The following is a 20462-nucleotide window of genomic DNA, read 5'->3' on the forward strand; positions in this document are numbered from 1 at the left end:
TCCATTTTTAATCCTCCTCCTCCTCCTCCTCCTCCTCCTCCTCCGCTGCCCAAGTGACTACCGTGTGAGCTGCAGCTGGATTTGCGATATCACACCAGCACAGCCGCGGCGGCGGGAGAGGTTTTTCCTGAACTCTGTACCAGCGGCCGTTACATCCACCATCATATCCCCCAGCCCAGTGCCCCACTGTCCTCATTACGCTCCACTCAGCGTCAGAAAAACTGACCCTACAAAATATCATGTTGGCCCTGATATCACGAGGAAGGGGGCACAAAATGTCCCCGTAACGTCCTCTAATAATTATGATAATTTAATAGCGTTTTGTTTTCGGTCTTTGTCGTGTGTATCGGTATGGCCTGTACTGTAGACAAAAAAAAATTATAAATATAATTTTGAATTTTAAAAAAAAATAAGAAATGTTATAATTGTTAATGGTCGTTTAAAAAATGTAATAACAATAAAAAACCACAAAGAAATAAGAATAACATTGAATATGATCGTCTGATTTCTGTTTGTTTTTTGTTCAAAAGATCTAAGAAAACACTAAATCTGTAGACTATTGCCTAATAGTCTTATTATTGCCTAATAGTCTTATTATTGAAATTTTATGACAATTGCTCATATACTGTAAGCCTAAATAAGTATATTCATTATTTTTTAACAAGTTTCAAAAAGTACCCGCAATTTATTTTTAAATGCTCGTGGATTCCAGTCATGAAAACGTCCCCCTAATGAAGATGTACATGTCCTACCCTGCCTTCAGTATTGAGTAACAGGTGAATATCCGTACCTCACGACTTTAAAATCAACATGAAAGTCTGTTGAACATTACACGAGCACAAAGTTGATAATTCAGCCACGCCTCTCACTGGAGACCGAAAGATAGACGGAGGGAGAAGAAATAGAGCAGGAGAGGGGGAGATGGAGAGGGGAGAGGTCCTGCACCGGTCAGGTCTGAGGCAGGAGGAGGAGGAGGAGGAGGAGGAGGAGGAGGAGGAGGAGGAGGGAAGGAAAGGAGGGAGGGAGGCTGCAATGCGGGGTTAGGGAATAAGACAGAAAGTCATGGAACAGCTGAAGGGTATTGGGAGCAGAAAGGAGGAGAAGAGTCAGAGACACATGGACGGGAGGAGAGGCCAAGGAGGAAAGAAGAGATGAAACACACAGGAAATGAAAGGAGCGCTTAAGAGAGAACATCGAGCACATGAAATATCATAATGAAGGAATGGAGAAATGGATGAAAGAGCACGGGGGGGTCACAGGAGGGTCGTTCATATTTAGACAGCTCCCCACTGCACGCTGCTCTCTTTCAACACAGATAACTCTGTACGTCCATTAGTTCAACTAATTCCCATCGCCATCTGCCATGCAATTTCATCTGCACCTCTGGAGTTGCAGAAAAGGTTCAGCAGATTGGTTTTGATTTGGAAAATATGAGATTAGTTTACTACATTTGCGGTTGCTGGCGCTTCCATAACTCAGAAGTGGAATTCCTGCAGGAAATCAGGTGAGATGAGTGTGAGCTCATGTCCCCCCTCTTAAGAATTAATGGTGTCCATGTCTCACGGCTGATGGATTTCTCTTCTAAGTGAAGACCCAATTTAAGATGAGCTGATAGTCGTCTCCGACTTCTATTCCACGTATCTTTCATTTTTCAAATTAAACGGCCATTTCTAATGACAGTAGTGCAGAAGTGCAGAAAAACGATGGTTCTCTTACCTTCATAAGCCACCTTAAATCCATGGGCGCTTACTGCAAAGTCACTGGTAAGCCTCAGCGAGAAGATGGAGCCAGAACTGGTCACAGGCGGCGGCATGGTGAATCCCGTTAGCCTGCAGGGACACAGCGTATGGATGAATCACACAAACCGGATCACAATAAAGACGCATTGGCCAGGAGTAACTTGAGTCAAACGCAAGACAGAGGTTTTAATTAAATCCATGTGAGGACATGCAACCAAACCTGCATCAGTTAAAATGTGCATTACGCTGGGAGAACATTTGCATGTTTCAGCTTTCACATGTTCTCTCTCTGGCTCTCTCCGAAGGCGGTCGCATTTTTTCTCTCCCCCCCCCTTCCCATGACCTTCCCTTCCCTGCTTGGCTTCTCTCGTCATGTCTTGTCTGTCTCTATACTGGAGAGACTCTCTACGCATCGCTCTTCGAACTAAAAACCATGGACGTAATCAACTGGTCCTTAAACGCAATTGACACCATCTTCTCGACGAGAAGCTCGGGTTCGGGGGAACCTGCCTGTCCTGCTGGGACGAATGTTGCTGGATACACGATGGACGCGTGGGCGAAGTGGCGGGTCTTGTGCCTAGCACCACTCTCCGTGGAGGACGTAGAAGACATCTACCTATTCGGAACTATGATTACAGGATTTCTGCTGTTTGGATTTGGCGCTGCCCTGGCTTATCGGAAAATTAAGGAAACGGTGACAGCTGTAAAAGCCCCTAAGGCTGCCCGACATGATTGCGTTGGGTAGAGTTGTTGGCACTCAGACTGTGGCATTAAACCGCCAGAATGATAACATCGTGGAGAAGCTGACGGCTCTGCAAATGAAAGTGGATCGATTTGAAATCCTATTGGCAAACGGGAGGAAGATGGAGGAATAGTGGTTGCGCAAAATTGAAATGCAGCTACTGGAAGACCAAACAATCCCAATCTTATCTGCTTGGCTCCCTTACCAGGACGGGCCTTGGCCAAGGCCGTTACTGGAACAACAACTCCCGAAGATCACTGAAACGAGAATCTCTCATTCCCTTTCCCCCTATCCACAGACACCTGTGGTTGTTTTCTCCCCAGGACCCTTCAAGGCTATCTCCATGGCAACGACCATCTTGCGGACTGAGAACTTTGTCTGTTGTGGCCTGGGGGAGGACGACATAACAGGCCACGCTCACACGAACTTAACATACACTGAAATGCATTCACTACCCCCCTCCCCCATCCCACGCCTTCGTCTGCTTCGTCCCCCCAGTGTGACAGGACGGGGCCTGTGATCGGCGCTGTAATGGCTGAAGGACCGGGCTGGCTGCTTGTCGGTGCTGGTCACCTCCTGCCCCCAATGGCTGGGCTTAGATCACCCAGTCTTTGGCTTACCTCCCCTCCCCCCTTCCTACTCGTTGCAATTTATGTTTAAGATGTATGTGCTTATGTGCTACGGTGTTTTTTTCCTGCTCCCACACTGTACCCCTCTCGGGGCATAGTCGGGGGGTTGTTTTTTTCTCGCCTCTCTTCCCTCATGTTATGCTGTAATCTTCCATCCCCTTTCTTTTCAATTTCGTTGCTTCTGTACCTGTACTCTATGCAATGACAATAAAACCCATATCATATCATATCATATCATATCATATCATATCACATCTTAAAGAAACCGTTCAAACAGAACCATCCGGGACGACGGCGGAGGAGGCTCTTCTCTCTCAGGTCATGATTGACCCACCTGGGCTAAACATCCGTTGATGTTGGATTTAAATGAGATAAGCAATCATGTGAAGTGGCTGACCACACATATATAAATGCCTCGAGTTGAGGTGTGTGTGTGTGCACCAGAATCCAATGAAACAGAAAGCCTGCCCCCAAAGTAACGACACAATAAGGGCTGCGGCCCGGCCTCGGCTCGCCGCTGTAACGTTTGAGTGTCATAAAGCCAAACTGCTGTGAGGATTGTGCCGATGTGCTCCGATAGGATCAAACCCGAGCGACCACCTCCCCGTTGTTGGGTGTGCGGAGGCCGGCAGCTGCGTGGTAACAGACTGCTTCATTACTGCATTTCAAATGAGGTGCAGATCCCAACAAATCCATTCAGTCTCAGGGCGTCGTAAACAAGACGTGTTGCTGACCGCTCCTCCGTGGCTGATGTCCTATCGACCTCGCCGTGCAGCGCGGGGAGGACGTGGAACACAACGTCTCCCTGCCCGTTATCGCCCGGGTCTGTTTGTGGGTCTGGATCCTCCACTGGACAATAAGCCGGGTGAATGATGTCTGAGGACGGCCGAGTGTGAGGAAACAGAACTTCCTCTGGTGACAGCGGGGAAGAGGCTGCTGTATTTACAGCTGCAATAGACTTTCCAATTACAGCAGTGTGAACTGTGCTGCTCCTTGCCCTAAATAATTACCCTTTGTCGCAGTAGTGCACAGCGTGCCAAGAGGCTGCACAAAGGCCGCCGGACGGGACGCCATCGAGAACACATCATGGAGGAACACGTCACGTCGAAGCTCATCCCTCACCAGAGAACTGCAGAGCGCGTCACGGTTAAAGGGAAGAGGTGGAGGCAGCAGGGCTCAAGTCACCATCATTTTGATCATACGTTAATCTGTTGACTACTTTTTCGATTAATCGATTTTCATTTTCAACCCTTTCTTCAAAACAGGGTTCGTACAGTCATGGAAAACCAGGAAAAGCCAGGGAATTTTAAAATGGCCTGGAAAAGTAATTGAAAAAAATAAAATCCCAAAAGTTTTGGAAAAGTAATCAAATGCGTTATATTCATATGTTCATTAAAGAGGTATATACTGTATGCTTTGGAATTCTCATTGTTAGTTTAAATACTACATCTTCTCACTTTGTCATGTATACACAGAGTTTTCACAAAATGTTTGCTCATGGAAATTTGGTTTAAAGTCCTGGAAAGGTCCTGGACATCCATTGGTCAGCATGTATATGAACCCTGTCACAAACAGAAGTGACAACTAACTGACAACGCTTTACTCGCGTGAGTAAAAAACACACATTAAACCCATAAAAACATTAGTTTTTTATGTGTTTACTTATTATTTTTGGATGTGTGTTTGTGTGTCTGGGCCCAGGCGTACGGTTGTGTGCGCCCGTAGTGCAGAGCGGTGCTAAAGGACCAATTATTTACAGATGTGAAAGAAAATGTCAAGGAAATCAGTCACAGAAATGAGCACCGCCTTTAATGTCTCAGGAACATTAGAGACGCGGCTCCATCCGGAGGTCACAGGACATCCCGAGAGAGATCGATGTGCGCCGCCTCGTGATCATAAACGCCTCGTGGAGGAGGGACGGGTGCGACCTCGCCGCTCTGCTGCCGAGGTGCTTTGGCATGGAGCGAGCAGGCCCTCAATCTTTCTCCCTGCTCAATGAAACACAGTTTGATATCAAGTTGGGATAGTCTTTAAAATTAGGCCCCCAGGCGGGGGGGGGGGGGCCACGGGGGGGCTCATTATAGTCTGAGGCGAACAGAAACCACAGAACAATCAGTGGCTGCAGAACACGAGCCGGACTCAGGTCAGCCCCACGGAGGCAGCGACGCCACGATGGAGACTCACATCTGTGTTTAAAGGACCGCATAAAAGGATATGATCATCAATGGGGGATACTATGGAGAATAATAGGATGCATTAGGAAAACATAGAAGAAAGGTACTGTATGTTTATTAAAACTAATCTGATTCAAGTATGAATGTATGGATCAGAGGGGGCGGGGCCGCATTGGAGCTTCACAGCTGTTACCAGGCGGAACTATTTAGTTGCAACTGGAAGTGGGAAACCTACGAACTGTTTCAGAGTCGGACTATTTACGTTGGCAAAGGGATGAGCCGGGAGCATGCCGTGTTTAGGGTGGTGCATGTTACCGTAGTAACCGTCGTCGGGCTCCTTCTGCGTGAAGACGGATCACGATGGAGTAGAGAAGCTGCTTCTGGCGTCTCGATGGAGGAGCGCACGCGCCGCCGATCGTCTTCATCATCACTGTACGACACATCATTGGATTCACGACTTTGGCCCGAGTCGCTCGAGGTTTCTTGAACTCGACGCCCACGAGGATCTCTGAACCATCGGGACAAACGGAAACGGATGTTTTGTCCATTCATTTAAAAAAGTTGAGCAAAATCTGGCTTAACTTGCAGCTTTGAGTGAAGCCGAGTGCACAGAGGAGAGGAGGAAGATGTGCTGCTATGGCAACATGCCTTCCAGAGACAAGGGCAGAGAAAGCAACGCAGAGGTGAGGCGACAAACACAAGACACCGAGGCGGCGTCCGGACGCCGACGCCAGGACGGCGTCCGGACAGAGAAGAGACGTTTCTCCTCGTGGCCACGAGCAGAGAGTCTGCGCCGCCGCGCGTCACGGGCCCAGCCTCAAGGCGCTAAAGCCTCAAGGCGCTAAAGCCTCAAGGCGCTAACGCCTCTCCTCGACCGCTCTGCTGTCGGCACGGTGGCACAAAGCAAGGGACCGGGGCGATGGGGTCAGTGTTCATGTCTTCTCTGAGGCGGCAGACGGTCTCGGTGGAGTTGTTGAAGGACTTATTTCTGGCTCACGCGGGTCACGTCTCAAGTCAGATGTGTCAAGATGGAGCAGAAATAATCCTGATCAAAAGATGAATAAAAACCTGAGCGAGTCACATCCCTCCCAACCCTCCCGGGCTCGGCTGCCAAAAGGAAACGCTCCATCCTAATTCAATTTCCTCTTTTCAAGAGAAGCCGACGCGTTGACACATTGTCCCGGCGAGTCTCCGGCGTCGCGTCTCATGTGACAGTTTGTTATAACCAGAGAAGCCCTTCGCGACCTCGAAGGCCTCGAGACCAACGGGCAGACGGCGAGATGTCGGCCGCGTGGCATCCGCTGCCTCGCGTTGCTCTGGCAACAGCAGCATCGGCGATGAACTGATCAACAGCGTGGGGCTGAGGTGTCAGAGAGTCTGCTACTCAATCCCACTTCCCTTCTACAAAGACTCCCTGAATACCAGATAAGGCTGTAATCTGATTTTCGAGTGGTAAACTAGTCTCACGGGGGCATTTTCATTTTAAATGGTAAAACATATTTATGGTATCACAGTAAAGATACAAATTCCCCAAGTAGAAAAAAAGTTAAGTCCACGAATGTTAATCATACATTTGTTTAAATGTGTTTCCACAGCATCTGGCACACATTTCCATGTAATCCAGTTTATTCCCTCACTGCTAAACCCTCGCTAGTCCTGGAACACCGGACGGAGAGGAAGGTCTCCACGCTCAGAGACCTGCGCTCCCGGTTCAGGAGGAAAGACGGTTTGGATTGAGATGCACAAGGATTTCTGTAAAAGAGATTCCAATTCCAGAGGAAACGAGACCCTTCGATGCACCGCCGGCAACGCAGCGTGACTCGAGTTGATGGAAGCTGCTGCGCCAGGGGTCAAACTCAGGGGCCACCTTTGTATTTGCATGAGAATGCATTGAGGCATTTAAATCAAAGCCTGTTCCACACGTGTGTGAAGTGCAGCACAGCGAGATTCACCGTGAGATGAGAACACAACGTTGACCTCACCCAGGGGACGAGGTGTGCTCGTGCTTCAGGGGGCAGTTCTTCCCCGCTGACTGAGGGCATTTAAAAAGAAACTAGGGGCACTTCTTGAAACTTGTGAAATAACATTTAACCGTTGTTCAAAAATAATAAATCTACTTATTTAGTCTTTCAGTATATGAGCAATTAATAAGAGTATTAGGCAGTAGTCCACAGATTAAAAGTGGTTTTAGATTTTTTTTTTTTTACAAAAAAAACAAAACAAAAACATAAATCGTACCATCATATTAAATTGTATTCTTATTTCTTTGTGGTTATTTATTGTTATTAAATTTTTTAAACAACTATTAACAATTAGAACATATTTCTTTGTTTTTTTATAATTTCCAAATTATATTTATTGATTTCTTAGGCAATACAGATAGGACAGACTAAACAAAGAACAACATAAAAAGATTTTTAGGGCAAATTATTGGAAAATAATTATATGTTGTTGCCCCTCTGCTCGTGATATCAGGGGCAAACATCTTTTTCTTAGGGGCAGTTTTGCCCTTTGACCTCGTGTATTTCCGACGCTGAACTCAACCAATCAAAACTGCTCCTGAAGCGGGTGGGACTCAGACAATAGATGCTGTAATCAGGGTTTTTCCTGCATAGAGAAAATTTGGGCGCGCGCCTACGCTGTTTTCCCGAGCGCCTATGACAAATCCCGAGCGCCGAAGACAAAAAAAAGTCTGCGATGAAAAAAAATAAATATATTGTGTTCATCAGGTGCATGTCAGCGAATATGTTCTCAATAGTATGTTTCAAGAAGGCTACAGCCGAACCCTCGTTCTGTTTTGATCAATAGTAATCGAGTTCAGTGTTTCCCCTAGGCTTACAGCTTCAGGGGGGCGGGACTAGTGCCGCTAGCCATGTTGCTAAGCTTAATTTAACACTGAGGTGTGCTCACCTGTGTGCGCGCATCACGGCTGAGCGAGGCGCGCGCCGGCATCGGAGCTCTGGCGTGCACGAGCCGAGAAGAGTTGTTGACGGTGGGGTAGACGAAAATTACAGGGTGACGGGTGGTCAGATTTCACCCTGTTATAATAGTAGGGGAAACACTGGAGTTGATAAGCGTGTCTTCTTGTCTGATCAATATGGAACTGTGAGGTGCGCGACTTGACAGAGCGGCCAGCTGCTGATCACTCACTCAACAGCCCGACGTGTATGATGTATAGATGTTGCGCACGCAGCTCGCAAAAAAAATCTTTGGGAGCATCGAAGACCCATTTTGACCCAGGAAAAACCCTGGTAATGCGTCTGCGTTGGACTCCGATCCGTCCACCATGAACGTGCTGCAGACACAGCGGCCTGTGAGCCTGGGAGCAGGGCGCCGCTGACCGCCTGGAGCGAGGCAACCTGTCCTTCCACCTGAGCCCCACGTCAGCCTGGAGGGAACGCCACAGCCCGACACCTGACCAGCGCGTCCCGGTAGTGGCGTTCCAGAGAGAAATGGGAACGCCGTGCTCCACTTGTCTGACTCCCTGTCTCCACCTCCACCTGCATGTCGCCCGTGTTTCACCTCAGCCGCGCTCTCGCTCTCCGCTTCTCGTACTGTGAGTCTTCTCGAGGTCGGCGTGGCGCCGCCCCTTCGCTCGCCCACGCCCCCGTGTTGCTTCAGCGCTCTTCACGGCGTCCACTGGGAGAAGAAGAGCAAATAGAAGCAGACAGGAGGGGCAGAGGCCTGAAGGGTCGTGACGGATCAGACCTCGAACGCAACGCTTAAAGTCACCCACTGGCCTCTGGTTCGTTGGAGTGAAGCATGTGACCTCCTCAAAACTAAAACCACAGCAGGAGATGATGAATAGACTTATTATGCACAAGTCCTCACTCATTACAGCAGGCCGAGACACTGACATTCTGGTTTAATAACTGCAGTAATAAAGGTCAAATCATCCCATCAAGTCATTCTTCCTTGGCTCTTGTCTCATACGTACGTGTTGTGTTAAAATATATATTTCCTTGAATTGCAACGGTGAGTCTGCTGCTGCCGTGCCTCTCCGAGCGAGGCCAGCATCCCGTCGCTCACTGTTCCTCCGACAGTCGGCATCTTGCAGTCGTCCTCCAGATGTAAATATGAGGAGCGCCAAACAAACAAACAAGCGGATGAATCAGAGCCGTCATCCCAACTAAAGGAGAACAAACGAGAGAGACGAGCGTGATTAATCCTCTTCCTCCGCGCCGCCGTCTGCATCCTGGTTCTGCTGGCGTGACGACGAGAAGGTGGAGCGGCAGAGACACAACGAGGCTGCAGAGACACAACGAGGCTGCAGAGACACAACGAGGCTGCAGAGACACAACGAGGCTACAGAGACACAACGAGGCTACAGAGACACGAGGCTGCAGAGACACGAGGCTGCAGAGACACAACGAGGCGGCAGAGACACAACGAGGCTGCAGAGACACGAGGCTGCAGAGACACAACGAGGCTGCAGAGACACAACGAGGCTGCAGAGACACAGAGACAACGAGGCTGCAGACACGAGGCTGCAGAGACACAACGAGGCTGCAGAGACACAACGAGGCTGCAGAGACACAGACACAACGAGGCTGCAGAGACACAACGAGGCTGCAGGGCTGCAGAGACACGAGGCTGCAGAGACACAACGAGGCTGCAGAGACACACAACGAGGCTGCAGAGACACAACGAGGCTGCAGAGACACAACGAGGCTGCAGAGACACAACAGGCTGCAGAGACACAACGAGGCTGCAGAGACACAACGAGGCTGCAGAGACACAACGAGGCTGCAGAGACACAACGAGGCTGCAGAGACACAACGAGGCTGCAGAGACACAACGAGGCTGCAGAGACACAACGAGGCTGCAGAGACACAAGCTGCAGAGACACAACGAGGCTAGGCTGCAGAGACACAACGAGGCTGCAGAGACACAACGAGGCTGCAGAGACACAACGAGGCTGCAGAGACACAACGAGGCTGCAGAGACACAACGAGGCTGCAGAGACACAACGAGGCTGTAGAGACACAACGAGGCTGCAGAGACACAACGAGGCTGCAGAGACAACGAGGCTGCAGAGACACAACGAGGCTGCAGAGACACAACGAGGCTGCAGAGGCTGCAGAGACACAACGAGGCTGCAGAGACACAACGAGGCTGCAGAGACACAGAGGCTAGAGACACAACGAGGCTGCAGAGACACACCGAGGCGGCAGAGACACAACGAGGCTGCAGAGACACAACGCTACAGAGACACGAGGCTGCAGAGACACAACGAGGCTGCAGAGACACAACGAGGCTACAGAGACACAACGAGGCTGCAGAGACACAACGAGGCTGCAGAGACACAACGAGGCTGTAGAGACACAACGAGGCTACAGAGACACAACGAGGCTGCAGAGACACAACGAGGCTGCAGAGACACAACGAGGCTACAGAGACACAACGAGGCTACAGAGACACAACGAGGCTGCAGAGACACGAGGCTGCAGAGACACAACGAGGCTGTAGAGACACAACGAGGCTACAGAGACACAACGAGGCTGCAGAGACACAACGAGGCTGCAGAGACACAACGAGGCTGCAGAGACACAACGAGGCTGCAGAGACACAACGAGGCTGCAGAGACACAACGAGGCTGCAGAGACACAACGAGGCTGCAGAGACACAACGAGGCTGCAGAGACACAACGAGGCTGCAGAGACACAACGAGGCTGCAGAGACACAACGAGGCTGCAGAGACACGAGGCTGCAGAGACACAACGAGGCTGCAGAGACACAACGAGGCTGCAGAGACACAACGAGGCTACAGAGACACAACGAGGCTGCAGAGACACAACAGGCTGCAGAGACACAACGAGGCTGCAGAGACACAACGAGGCTGCAGAGACACAACGAGGCTGCAGATACACAACGAGGCTGCAGAGACACAACGAGGCTGCAGAGACACAACGAGGCTACAGAGACACAACGAGGCTGCAGAGACACAACGAGGCTGCAGATACACAACGAGGCTGCAGAGACACAACGAGGCTGCAGAGACACAACGAGGCTGCAGAGACACAACGAGGCTGCAGAGACACAACGAGGCTGCAGAGACACAACGAGGCTGCAGAGACACAACGAGGCTGCAGAGACACAACGAGGCTGCAGAGACACAACGAGGCTGCAGAGACACAACGAGGCTGCAGAGACACGACGAGGCTGCAGAGACACAACGAGGCTGCAGAGACACAACGAGGCTGCAGAGACACAACGAGGCTGCAGAGACACAACGAGGCTGCAGAGACACAACGAGGCTGCAGAGACACAACGAGGCTGCAGAGACACAACGAGGCTGCAGAGACACAACGAGGCTGCAGATACACAACGAGGCTGCAGAGACACAACGAGGCTGCAGAGACACAACGAGGCTGCAGAGACACAACGAGGCTGCAGAGACACAACGAGGCTGCAGAGACACAACGAGGCTACAGAGACACAACGAGGCTGCAGAGACACAACGAGGCTGCAGATACACAACGAGGCTGCAGAGACACAACGAGGCTACAGAGACACAACGAGGCTGCAGAGACACAACGAGGCTGCAGAGACACAACGAGGCTGCAGAGACACAACGAGGCTGCAGAGACACAACGAGGCTGCAGAGACACAACGAGGCTGCAGAGACACAACGAGGCTGCAGATACACAACGAGGCTGCAGAGACACAACGAGGCTGCAGAGACACGAGGCTGCAGAGACACAACGAGGCTGCAGAGACACAACGAGGCTGCAGAGACACAACGAGGCTGCAGAGACACAACGAGGCTGCAGAGACACAACGAGGCTGCAGATACACAACGAGGCTGCAGAGACACAACGAGGCTGCAGAGACACGAGGCTGCAGATACAACGAGGCTGCAGAGACACAACGAGGCTGCAGAGACACAACGAGGCTGCAGAGACACAACGAGGCTACAGAGACACAACGAGGCTACAGAGACACAACGAGGCTGCAGAGACACAACGAGGCTACAGAGACACAACGAGGCTACAGAGACACAACGAGGATGCAGATACACAACGAGGCTGCAGAGACACAACGAGGCTACAGAGACACAACGAGGCTGCAGAGACACAACGAGGCTGCAGATACACGAGGCTGCAGAGACACAACGAGGCTGCAGAGACACAACGAGGCTGCAGAGACACAACGAGGCTGCAGAGACACAACGAGGCTGCAGAGACACAACGAGGCTGCAGAGACACGAGGCTGCAGAGACACAACGAGGCTGCAGAGACACAACGAGGCTGCAGAGACACAACGAGGCTGCAGATACACAACGAGGCTGCAGAGACACAACGAGGCTGCAGAGACACAAGGAGGCTGCAGAGACACAACGAGGCTGCAGAGACACAACGAGGCTGCAGAGACACAACGAGGCTGCAGAGACACAACGAGGCTGCAGAGACACAACGAGGCTGCAGAGACACAACGAGGCTGCAGAGACACAACGAGGCTGCAGATACACAACGAGGCTGCAGAGACACAACGAGGCTGCAGACACAACGAGGCTGCAGAGACACAACGAGGCTGCAGAGACACAACGAGGCTGCAGAGACACAACGAGGCTGCAGAGACACAACGAGGCTGCAGAGACACAACGAGGCTGCAGAGACACAACGAGGCTGCAGAGACACAACGAGGCTGCAGAGACACAACGAGGCTGCAGAGACACAACGAGGCTGCAGAGACACAACGAGGCTGCAGAGACACAACGAGGCTGCAGATACACAACGAGGCTGCAGAGACACAACGAGGCTGCAGAGACACAACGAGGCTGCAGAGACACAACGAGGCTGCAGAGACACAACGAGGCTGCAGATACACAACGAGGCTGCAGAGACACAACGAGGCTGCAGAGACACAACGAGGCTGCAGAGACACAACGAGGCTGCAGAGACACAACGAGGCTGCAGAGACACAACGAGGCTGCAGAGACACAACGAGGCTGCAGAGACACAACGAGGCTGCAGAAACACAACGAGGCTGCAGAGACACAACGAGGCTGCAGAGACACAACGAGGCTGCAGAGACACAACGAGGCTGCAGATACACAACGAGGCTGCAGAGACACAACGAGGCTGCAGAGACACAACGAGGCTGCAGAGACACAACGAGGCTGCAGAGACACAACGAGGCTGCAGAGACACAACGAGGCTGTAGAGACACAACGAGGCTGCAGAGACACAACGAGGCTGCAGAGACACAACGAGGCTGCAGATACACAACGAGGCTACAGAGACACAACGAGGCTGCAGAGACACGAGGCTGCAGAGACACAACGAGGCTGCAGAGACACAACGAGGCTGCAGAGACACAACGAGGCTGCAGACAACGAGGCAGAGACACAACGAGGCTGCAGAGACACAACGAGGCTGCAGAGACACAACGAGGCTGCAGAGACACAACGAGGCTGCAGAGACACAACGAGGCTGCAGATACACAACGAGGCTGCAGAGACACAACGAGGCTGCAGAGACACAACGAGGCTGCAGATACACAACGAGGCTGCAGAGACACAACGAGGCTGCAGAGACACAACGAGGCTGCAGAGACACAACGAGGCTGCAGAGACACAACGAGGCTGCAGAGACACAACGAGGCTGCAGATACACAACGAAGCTGCAGAGACACAACGGAGGCTGCAGAGACACAACGAGGCTGCAGAGACACAACGAGGCTGCAGAGACACAACGAGGCTGCAGAGACACAACGAGGCTGCAGAGACACAACGAGGCTGCAGAGACACAACGAGGCTGCAGAGACACAACGAGGCTGCAGAGACACAACGAGGCTGCAGAGACACAACGAGGCTGCAGAGACACAACGAGGCTGCAGAGACACAACGAGGCTGCAGAGACACAACGAGGCTGCAGAGACACAACGAGGCTGCAGAGACACAACGAGGCTGCAGAGACACAACGAGGCTGCAGAGACACAACGAGGCTACAGAGACACAACGAGGCTGCAGAGACACAACGAGGCTGCAGAGACACAACGAGGCTGCAGATACACAACGAGGCTGCAGAGACACAACGAGGCTGCAGAGACACAACGAGGCTGCAGAGACACAACGAGGCTGCAGAGACACAACGAGGCTGCAGAGACACAACGAGGCTACAGAGACACAACGAGGCTGCAGAGACACAACGAGGCTGCAGAGACACAACGAGGCTACAGAGACACAACGAGGCTGCAGAGACACAACGAGGCTGCAGAGACACAACGAGGCTGCAGAGACACAACGAGGCTACAGAGACACAACGAGGCTGCAGAGACACAACGAGGCTGCAGATACAACGAGGCTGCAGAGACACAACGAGGCTACAGAGACACAACGAGGCTGCAGAGACACAACGAGGCTGCAGATACACAACGAGGCTGCAGAGACACAACGAGGCTGCAGAGACACAACGAGGCTGCAGAGACACAACGAGGCTACAGAGACACAACGAGGCTACAGAGACACAACGAGGCTGCAGAGACACAACGAGGCTACAGAGACACAACGAGGCTACAGAGACACAACGAGGCTGCAGATACACAACGAGGCTGCAGAGACACAACGAGGCTGCAGAGACACAACGAGGCTGCAGAGACACAACGAGGCTGCAGAGACACAACGAGGCTACAGAGACACAACGAGGCTACAGAGACACAACGAGGCTGCAGAGACACAACGAGGATGCAGATACACAACGAGGCTACAGAGACACAACGAGGCTACAGAGACACAACGAGGCTACAGAGACACAACGAGGCTACAGAGACACAACGAGGCTACAGAGACACAACGAGGCTACAGAGACACAACGAGGCTGCAGAGACACAACGAGGCTGCAGAGACACAACGAGGCTGCAGAGACACAACGAGGCTACAGAGACACAACGAGGCTGCAGAGACACAACGAGGCTGCAGAGACACAACGAGGCTACAGAGACACAACGAGGCTACAGAGACACAACGAGGCTGCAGAGACACAACGAGGCTGCAGAGACACAACGAGGCTGCAGAGACACAACGAGGCTGCAGAGACACAACGAGGCTACAGAGACACAACGAGGCTGCAGAGACACAACGAGGCTGCAGAGACACAACGAGGCTGCAGAGACACGAGGCTGCAGAGACACGAGGCTGCAGAGACACAACGAGGCTGCAGAGACACAACGAGGCTGCAGAGACACAACGAGGCTGCAGAGACACAACGAGGCTGCAGAGACACAACGAGGCTGCAGAGACACAACGAGGCTGCAGAGACACAACGAGGCTGCAGAGACACAACGAGGCTGCAGAGACACAACGAGGCTACAGAGACACAACGAGGCTGCAGAGACACAACGAGGCTGCAGAGACACAACGAGGCTGCAGAGACACAACGAGGCTGCAGAGACACAACGAGGCTGCAGAGACACAACGAGGCTGCAGATACACAACGAGGCTGCAGAGACACAACGAGGCTGCAGAGACACAACGAGGCTGCAGAGACACAACGAGGCTGCAGAGACACAACGAGGCTGCAGAGACACAACGAGGCTGCAGAGACACAACGAGGCTGCAGATACACAACGAGGCTGCAGAGAAACAACGAGGCTGCAGATACACAACGAGGCTGCAGAGACACAACGAGGCTGCAGAGACACGGGGCTGCAGATACACAACGAGGATGCAGATACACAACGAGGATGCAGATACACAACGAGGCTACAGAGACACAACGAGGCTACAGAGACACAACGAGGCTGCAGAGACACAACGAGGCTACAGAGACACAACGAGGCTGCAGATACACAACGAGGCTACAGAGACACAACGAGGCTACAGAGACACAACGAGGCTACAGAGACACAACGAGGATGCAGATACACAACGAGGCTGCAGAGAAACAACGAGGCTACAGAGACACAACGAGGATGCAGATACACAACGAGGCTACAGAGACACAACGAGGCTACAGAGACACAACGAGGCTGCAGAGACACAACGAGGCTGCAGAGACACAACGAGGCTACAGAGACACAACGAGGCTGCAGAGACACAACGAGGCTGCAGAGACACAACGAGGCTGCAGAGACACAACGAGGCTGCAGAGACACAACGAGGCTGCAGAGACACAACGAGGCTGCAGAGACACAAGACACAACGAGGCTGCAGAGACACAACGAGGCTGCAGAGACACAACGAGGCTGCAGAGACACAACGAGGCTGCAGAGACACAACGAGGCTGCAGATACACAACGAGGCTACAGAGACACAACGAGGCTGCAGATACACAACGAGGCTGCAGAGACACGAGGCTGCAGATACACAACGAGGCGGCAGATACACAACGAGGCTGCAGAGACACAAGGCTGCAGATACACAACGAGGCTGCAGAGACACAACGAGGCTGCAGAGACACAACGAGGCTACAGAGACACAACGAGGCTAGAGACACAATGAGGCTGCAGAGACACAACGAGGCTACAGAGACACAACGAGGCTGCAGAGACACAACGAGGCTGCAGAGACACAACGAGGCTGCAGAGACACAACGAGGCTGCAGAGACACAACGAGGCTACAGAGACACAACGAGGCTACAGAGACACAACGAGGCTGCAGATACACAACGAGGCTACAGAGACACAACGAGGCTGCAGATACACAACGAGGCTGCAGAGACACGAGGCTGCAGATACACAACGAGGCGGCAGATACACAACGAGGCTGCAGAGACACAAGGCTGCAGATACACAACGAGGCTGCAGAGACACAACGAGGCTGCAGAGACACAACGAGGCTACAGAGACACAACGAGGCTACAGAGACACAACGAGGCTGTAGAGACACAACGAGGCTGCAGAGACACAACGAGGCTACAGAGACACAACGAGGCTGTAGAGACACAACGAGGCTGCAGATACACAACGAGGCTGCAGATACACAACGAGGCTACAGAGACACAACGAGGCTGCAGAGACACAACGAGGCTGCAGAGACACAACGAGGCTGCAGAGACACAACGAGGCTGCAGAGACACAACGAGGCTGCAGAGACACAACGAGGCTGCAGAGACACAACGAGGCTGCAGAGACACAACGAGGCTGCAGAGACACAACGAGGCTGCAGAGACACAACGAGGCTACAGAGACACAACGAGGATGCAGATACACAACGAGGCTGCAGAGAAACAACGAGGCTGCAGATACACAACGAGGCTGCAGAGACACAACGAGGCTGCAGAGACACGGGGCTGCAGATACACAACGAGGCTACAGAGACACAACGAGGCTACAGAGACACAACGAGGATGCAGATACACAACGAGGCTGCAGAGAAACAACGAGGCTACAGAGACACAACGAGGATGCAGATACACAACGAGGCTACAGAGACACAACGAGGCTACAGAGACACAACGAGGATGCAGATACACAACGAGGCTGCAGAGAAACAACGAGGCTGCAGAGACTCAACGAGGCTACAGAGACACAACGAGGCTGCAGAGACACAACGAGGCTGCAGAGACACAACGAGGCTACAGAGACACAACGAGGCTGCAGAGACACAACGAGGCTGCAGAGACACAACGAGGCTGCAGAGACACGAGGCTGCAGAGACACGAGGCTGCAGAGACACAACGAGGCTGCAGATACACAACGAGGCTACAGAGACACAACGAGGCTGCAGATACACAAGGCTACAGAGACACAACGAGGCTGCAGATACACAACGAGGCTGCAGAGACACAACGAGGCTAGAGACACAACGAGGCTGTAGAGACACAACGAGGCTGCAGAGACACAACGAGGCTACAGAGACACAACGAGGCTGTAGAGACACAACGAGGCTGCAGAGACACAACGAGGCTGCAGAGACACAACGAGGCTGCAGAGACACAACGAGGCTAGAGACACAACGAGGCTGTAGAGACACAACGAGGCTGCAGAGACACAACGAGGCTACAGAGACACAACGAGGCTGTAGAGACACAACGAGGCTGCAGATACACAACGAGGCTGCAGATACACAACGAGGCTACAGAGACACAACGAGGCTACAGAGACACAACGAGGCTGCAGAGACACAACGAGGCTGCAGAGACACAACGAGGCTGCAGAGACACAACGAGGCTGCAGATACACAACGAGGCTGCAGAGACACAACGAGGCTGCAGAGACACAACGAGGCTGCAGATACACAACGAGGCTGCAGAGACACAACGAGGCTGCAGAGACACAACGAGGCTGCAGAGACACAACGAGGCTGCAGAGACACGAGGCTGCAGAGACACAACGAGGCTACAGAGACACAACGAGGCTACAGAGACACAACGAGGCTGTAGAGACACAACGAGGCTACAGAGACACAACGAGGCTGCAGACACAACGAGGCTGCAGATACACAACGAGGCTACAGAGACACAACGAGGCTACAGAGACACAACGAGGCTACAGAGACACAACGAGGCTGCAGAGACACAACGAGGCTGTAGAGACACAACGAGGCTGCAGAGACACAACGAGGCTGCAGAGACACAACGAGGCTGTAGAGACACAACGAGGCTGCAGAGACACAACGAGGCTGCAGAGACACAACGAGGCTACAGAGACACAACGAGGCTGTAGAGACACAATGAGGCTGCAGATACACAACGAGGCTGCAGACACAACGAGGCTGCAGAGACACAACGAGGCTGTAGAGACACAACGAGGCTACAGAGACACAACGAGGCTGTAGAGACACAATGAGGCTGCAGATACACAACGAGGCTGCAGACACAACGAGGCTGCAGAGACACAACGAGGCTGTAGAGACACAACGAGGCTGCAGATACACAACGAGGCTGCAGATACACAACGAGGCTGTAGAGACACAACGAGGCTGCAGATACACAACGAGGCTGCAGATACACAACGAGGCTGCAGATACACAACGAGGCGCTGAGTGCCGTCAGTCCTGCTCACTACACACATTCTTGGTTGACGTGCAGCATGGAGGCGTTTCCTCTACAGTCGCTGAGGCCTGAGCAGGCGACACGCTGCCGTGTCGGGGATCATTTCTTTCTCTACGCTCAGAGCCAAGCCAGAGCGGCCCGATCCAATCACATCGCTGCATTATTTAATGATGAGTATTGATGCGTTGGTGTGTTCGGTACATTCACTTGGCAGCTGCTGAAGGTGCAGCTCATTGCAATGACTTTCATTTGGCTTTATACGACTTAATAGAACATCGTAGTTTATAAATTGATTCATAATTTGTATTGAATAATTCCGTCTGAGATGTATTGGACTAGAAACTTACACAAAATGGAAATACTCGAGTAAAAAAGGGTACGAGTACCTACAAACTGTAGTAAAACAGTCCGTGAGTCCTTAGATATACGTCAGAACGCTGATGCTGTAACTTTAAGGAAGGAAACACCTCGGAGGGGAAAGCGTCCGGTTGGAGAGGGTTGGTGTCCATGCAGCTTTTCTGGAGTCATACTTCAAAACGAGCGTGAAAATATCCAATGGTTTGAAAGAAATCCCCAACATGTGGCTGTTTTAAAAGATCAGCTTTCAGCAGCGGTTGCACTTGTTTTAATGCGCCCGGGATTGAAAGCCCTAGTTGGAAACTAAGTTCTGTGTGTTTCTGTATTTCTCTTTTCCTCACAGCCGTGCACTTTGAAAGCCAACGCTGAAAGGAAAACGGATAATTACTAGTTATACATCGGTAATTACCTTTTTGCACAACACTGCTATTTTAGCACTATTAATATAAGGGCGCGATCACCAGACGAGACTTTTAGAAACTCAGCCGCTCCTAGAACGTTTTGGCAGAAACGCACCGGGCAAACCAGCTTGATATTTTAAAAAAAGGAAAGGAATGAATACGGAGAATACCAGCATCTATTCCTCGAATGGTGTCTCGATGGCGAAGCTTTCAGTTTCACTTCCTGAGCAGGAGTCAGCTGGAGTCGTGTTTCTATTTACAATTATAAAGATCTTCGTCATTATCGCTGGAAATCCTGGCGAACTCAGCACTTTACTTTATTTTCCGCCTGTATATTTAGTATGACGTTTTTTTAGTATTGTGTTTTGTGTTTTATATTTATTTTCATTGACGCTCTGATGTGCACCGTTGCTGTGATCATATCAAATACCGCTAAGATGAGCGTCTCGTCGGGAAAACAGGAAGGAAAGCCTCCTGTTGAT

General features: G+C 51.8%; 1 protein-coding gene across 1 annotated transcript in view; it reads right to left on the bottom strand.

Annotated features, from left to right (window-relative positions):
- Window positions 1–20462, bottom strand: part of csmd3a (CUB and Sushi multiple domains 3a) — a 306306-nt gene that overhangs the window by 255994 nt on the left and 29850 nt on the right. Inside the window, exon 3 of the mRNA XM_056445250.1 lies at window positions 1717–1829. Within this exon, the coding sequence (XP_056301225.1) occupies window positions 1717–1829 (113 nt within the window). The remainder of the gene's footprint in view (window positions 1–1716; window positions 1830–20462) is intronic.

This window comes from Pseudoliparis swirei, chromosome 22 (genome assembly GCF_029220125.1).
Source record: "Pseudoliparis swirei isolate HS2019 ecotype Mariana Trench chromosome 22, NWPU_hadal_v1, whole genome shotgun sequence".
In the NCBI taxonomy this organism is placed as follows: Eukaryota; Metazoa; Chordata; class Actinopteri; order Perciformes; family Liparidae; genus Pseudoliparis; species Pseudoliparis swirei.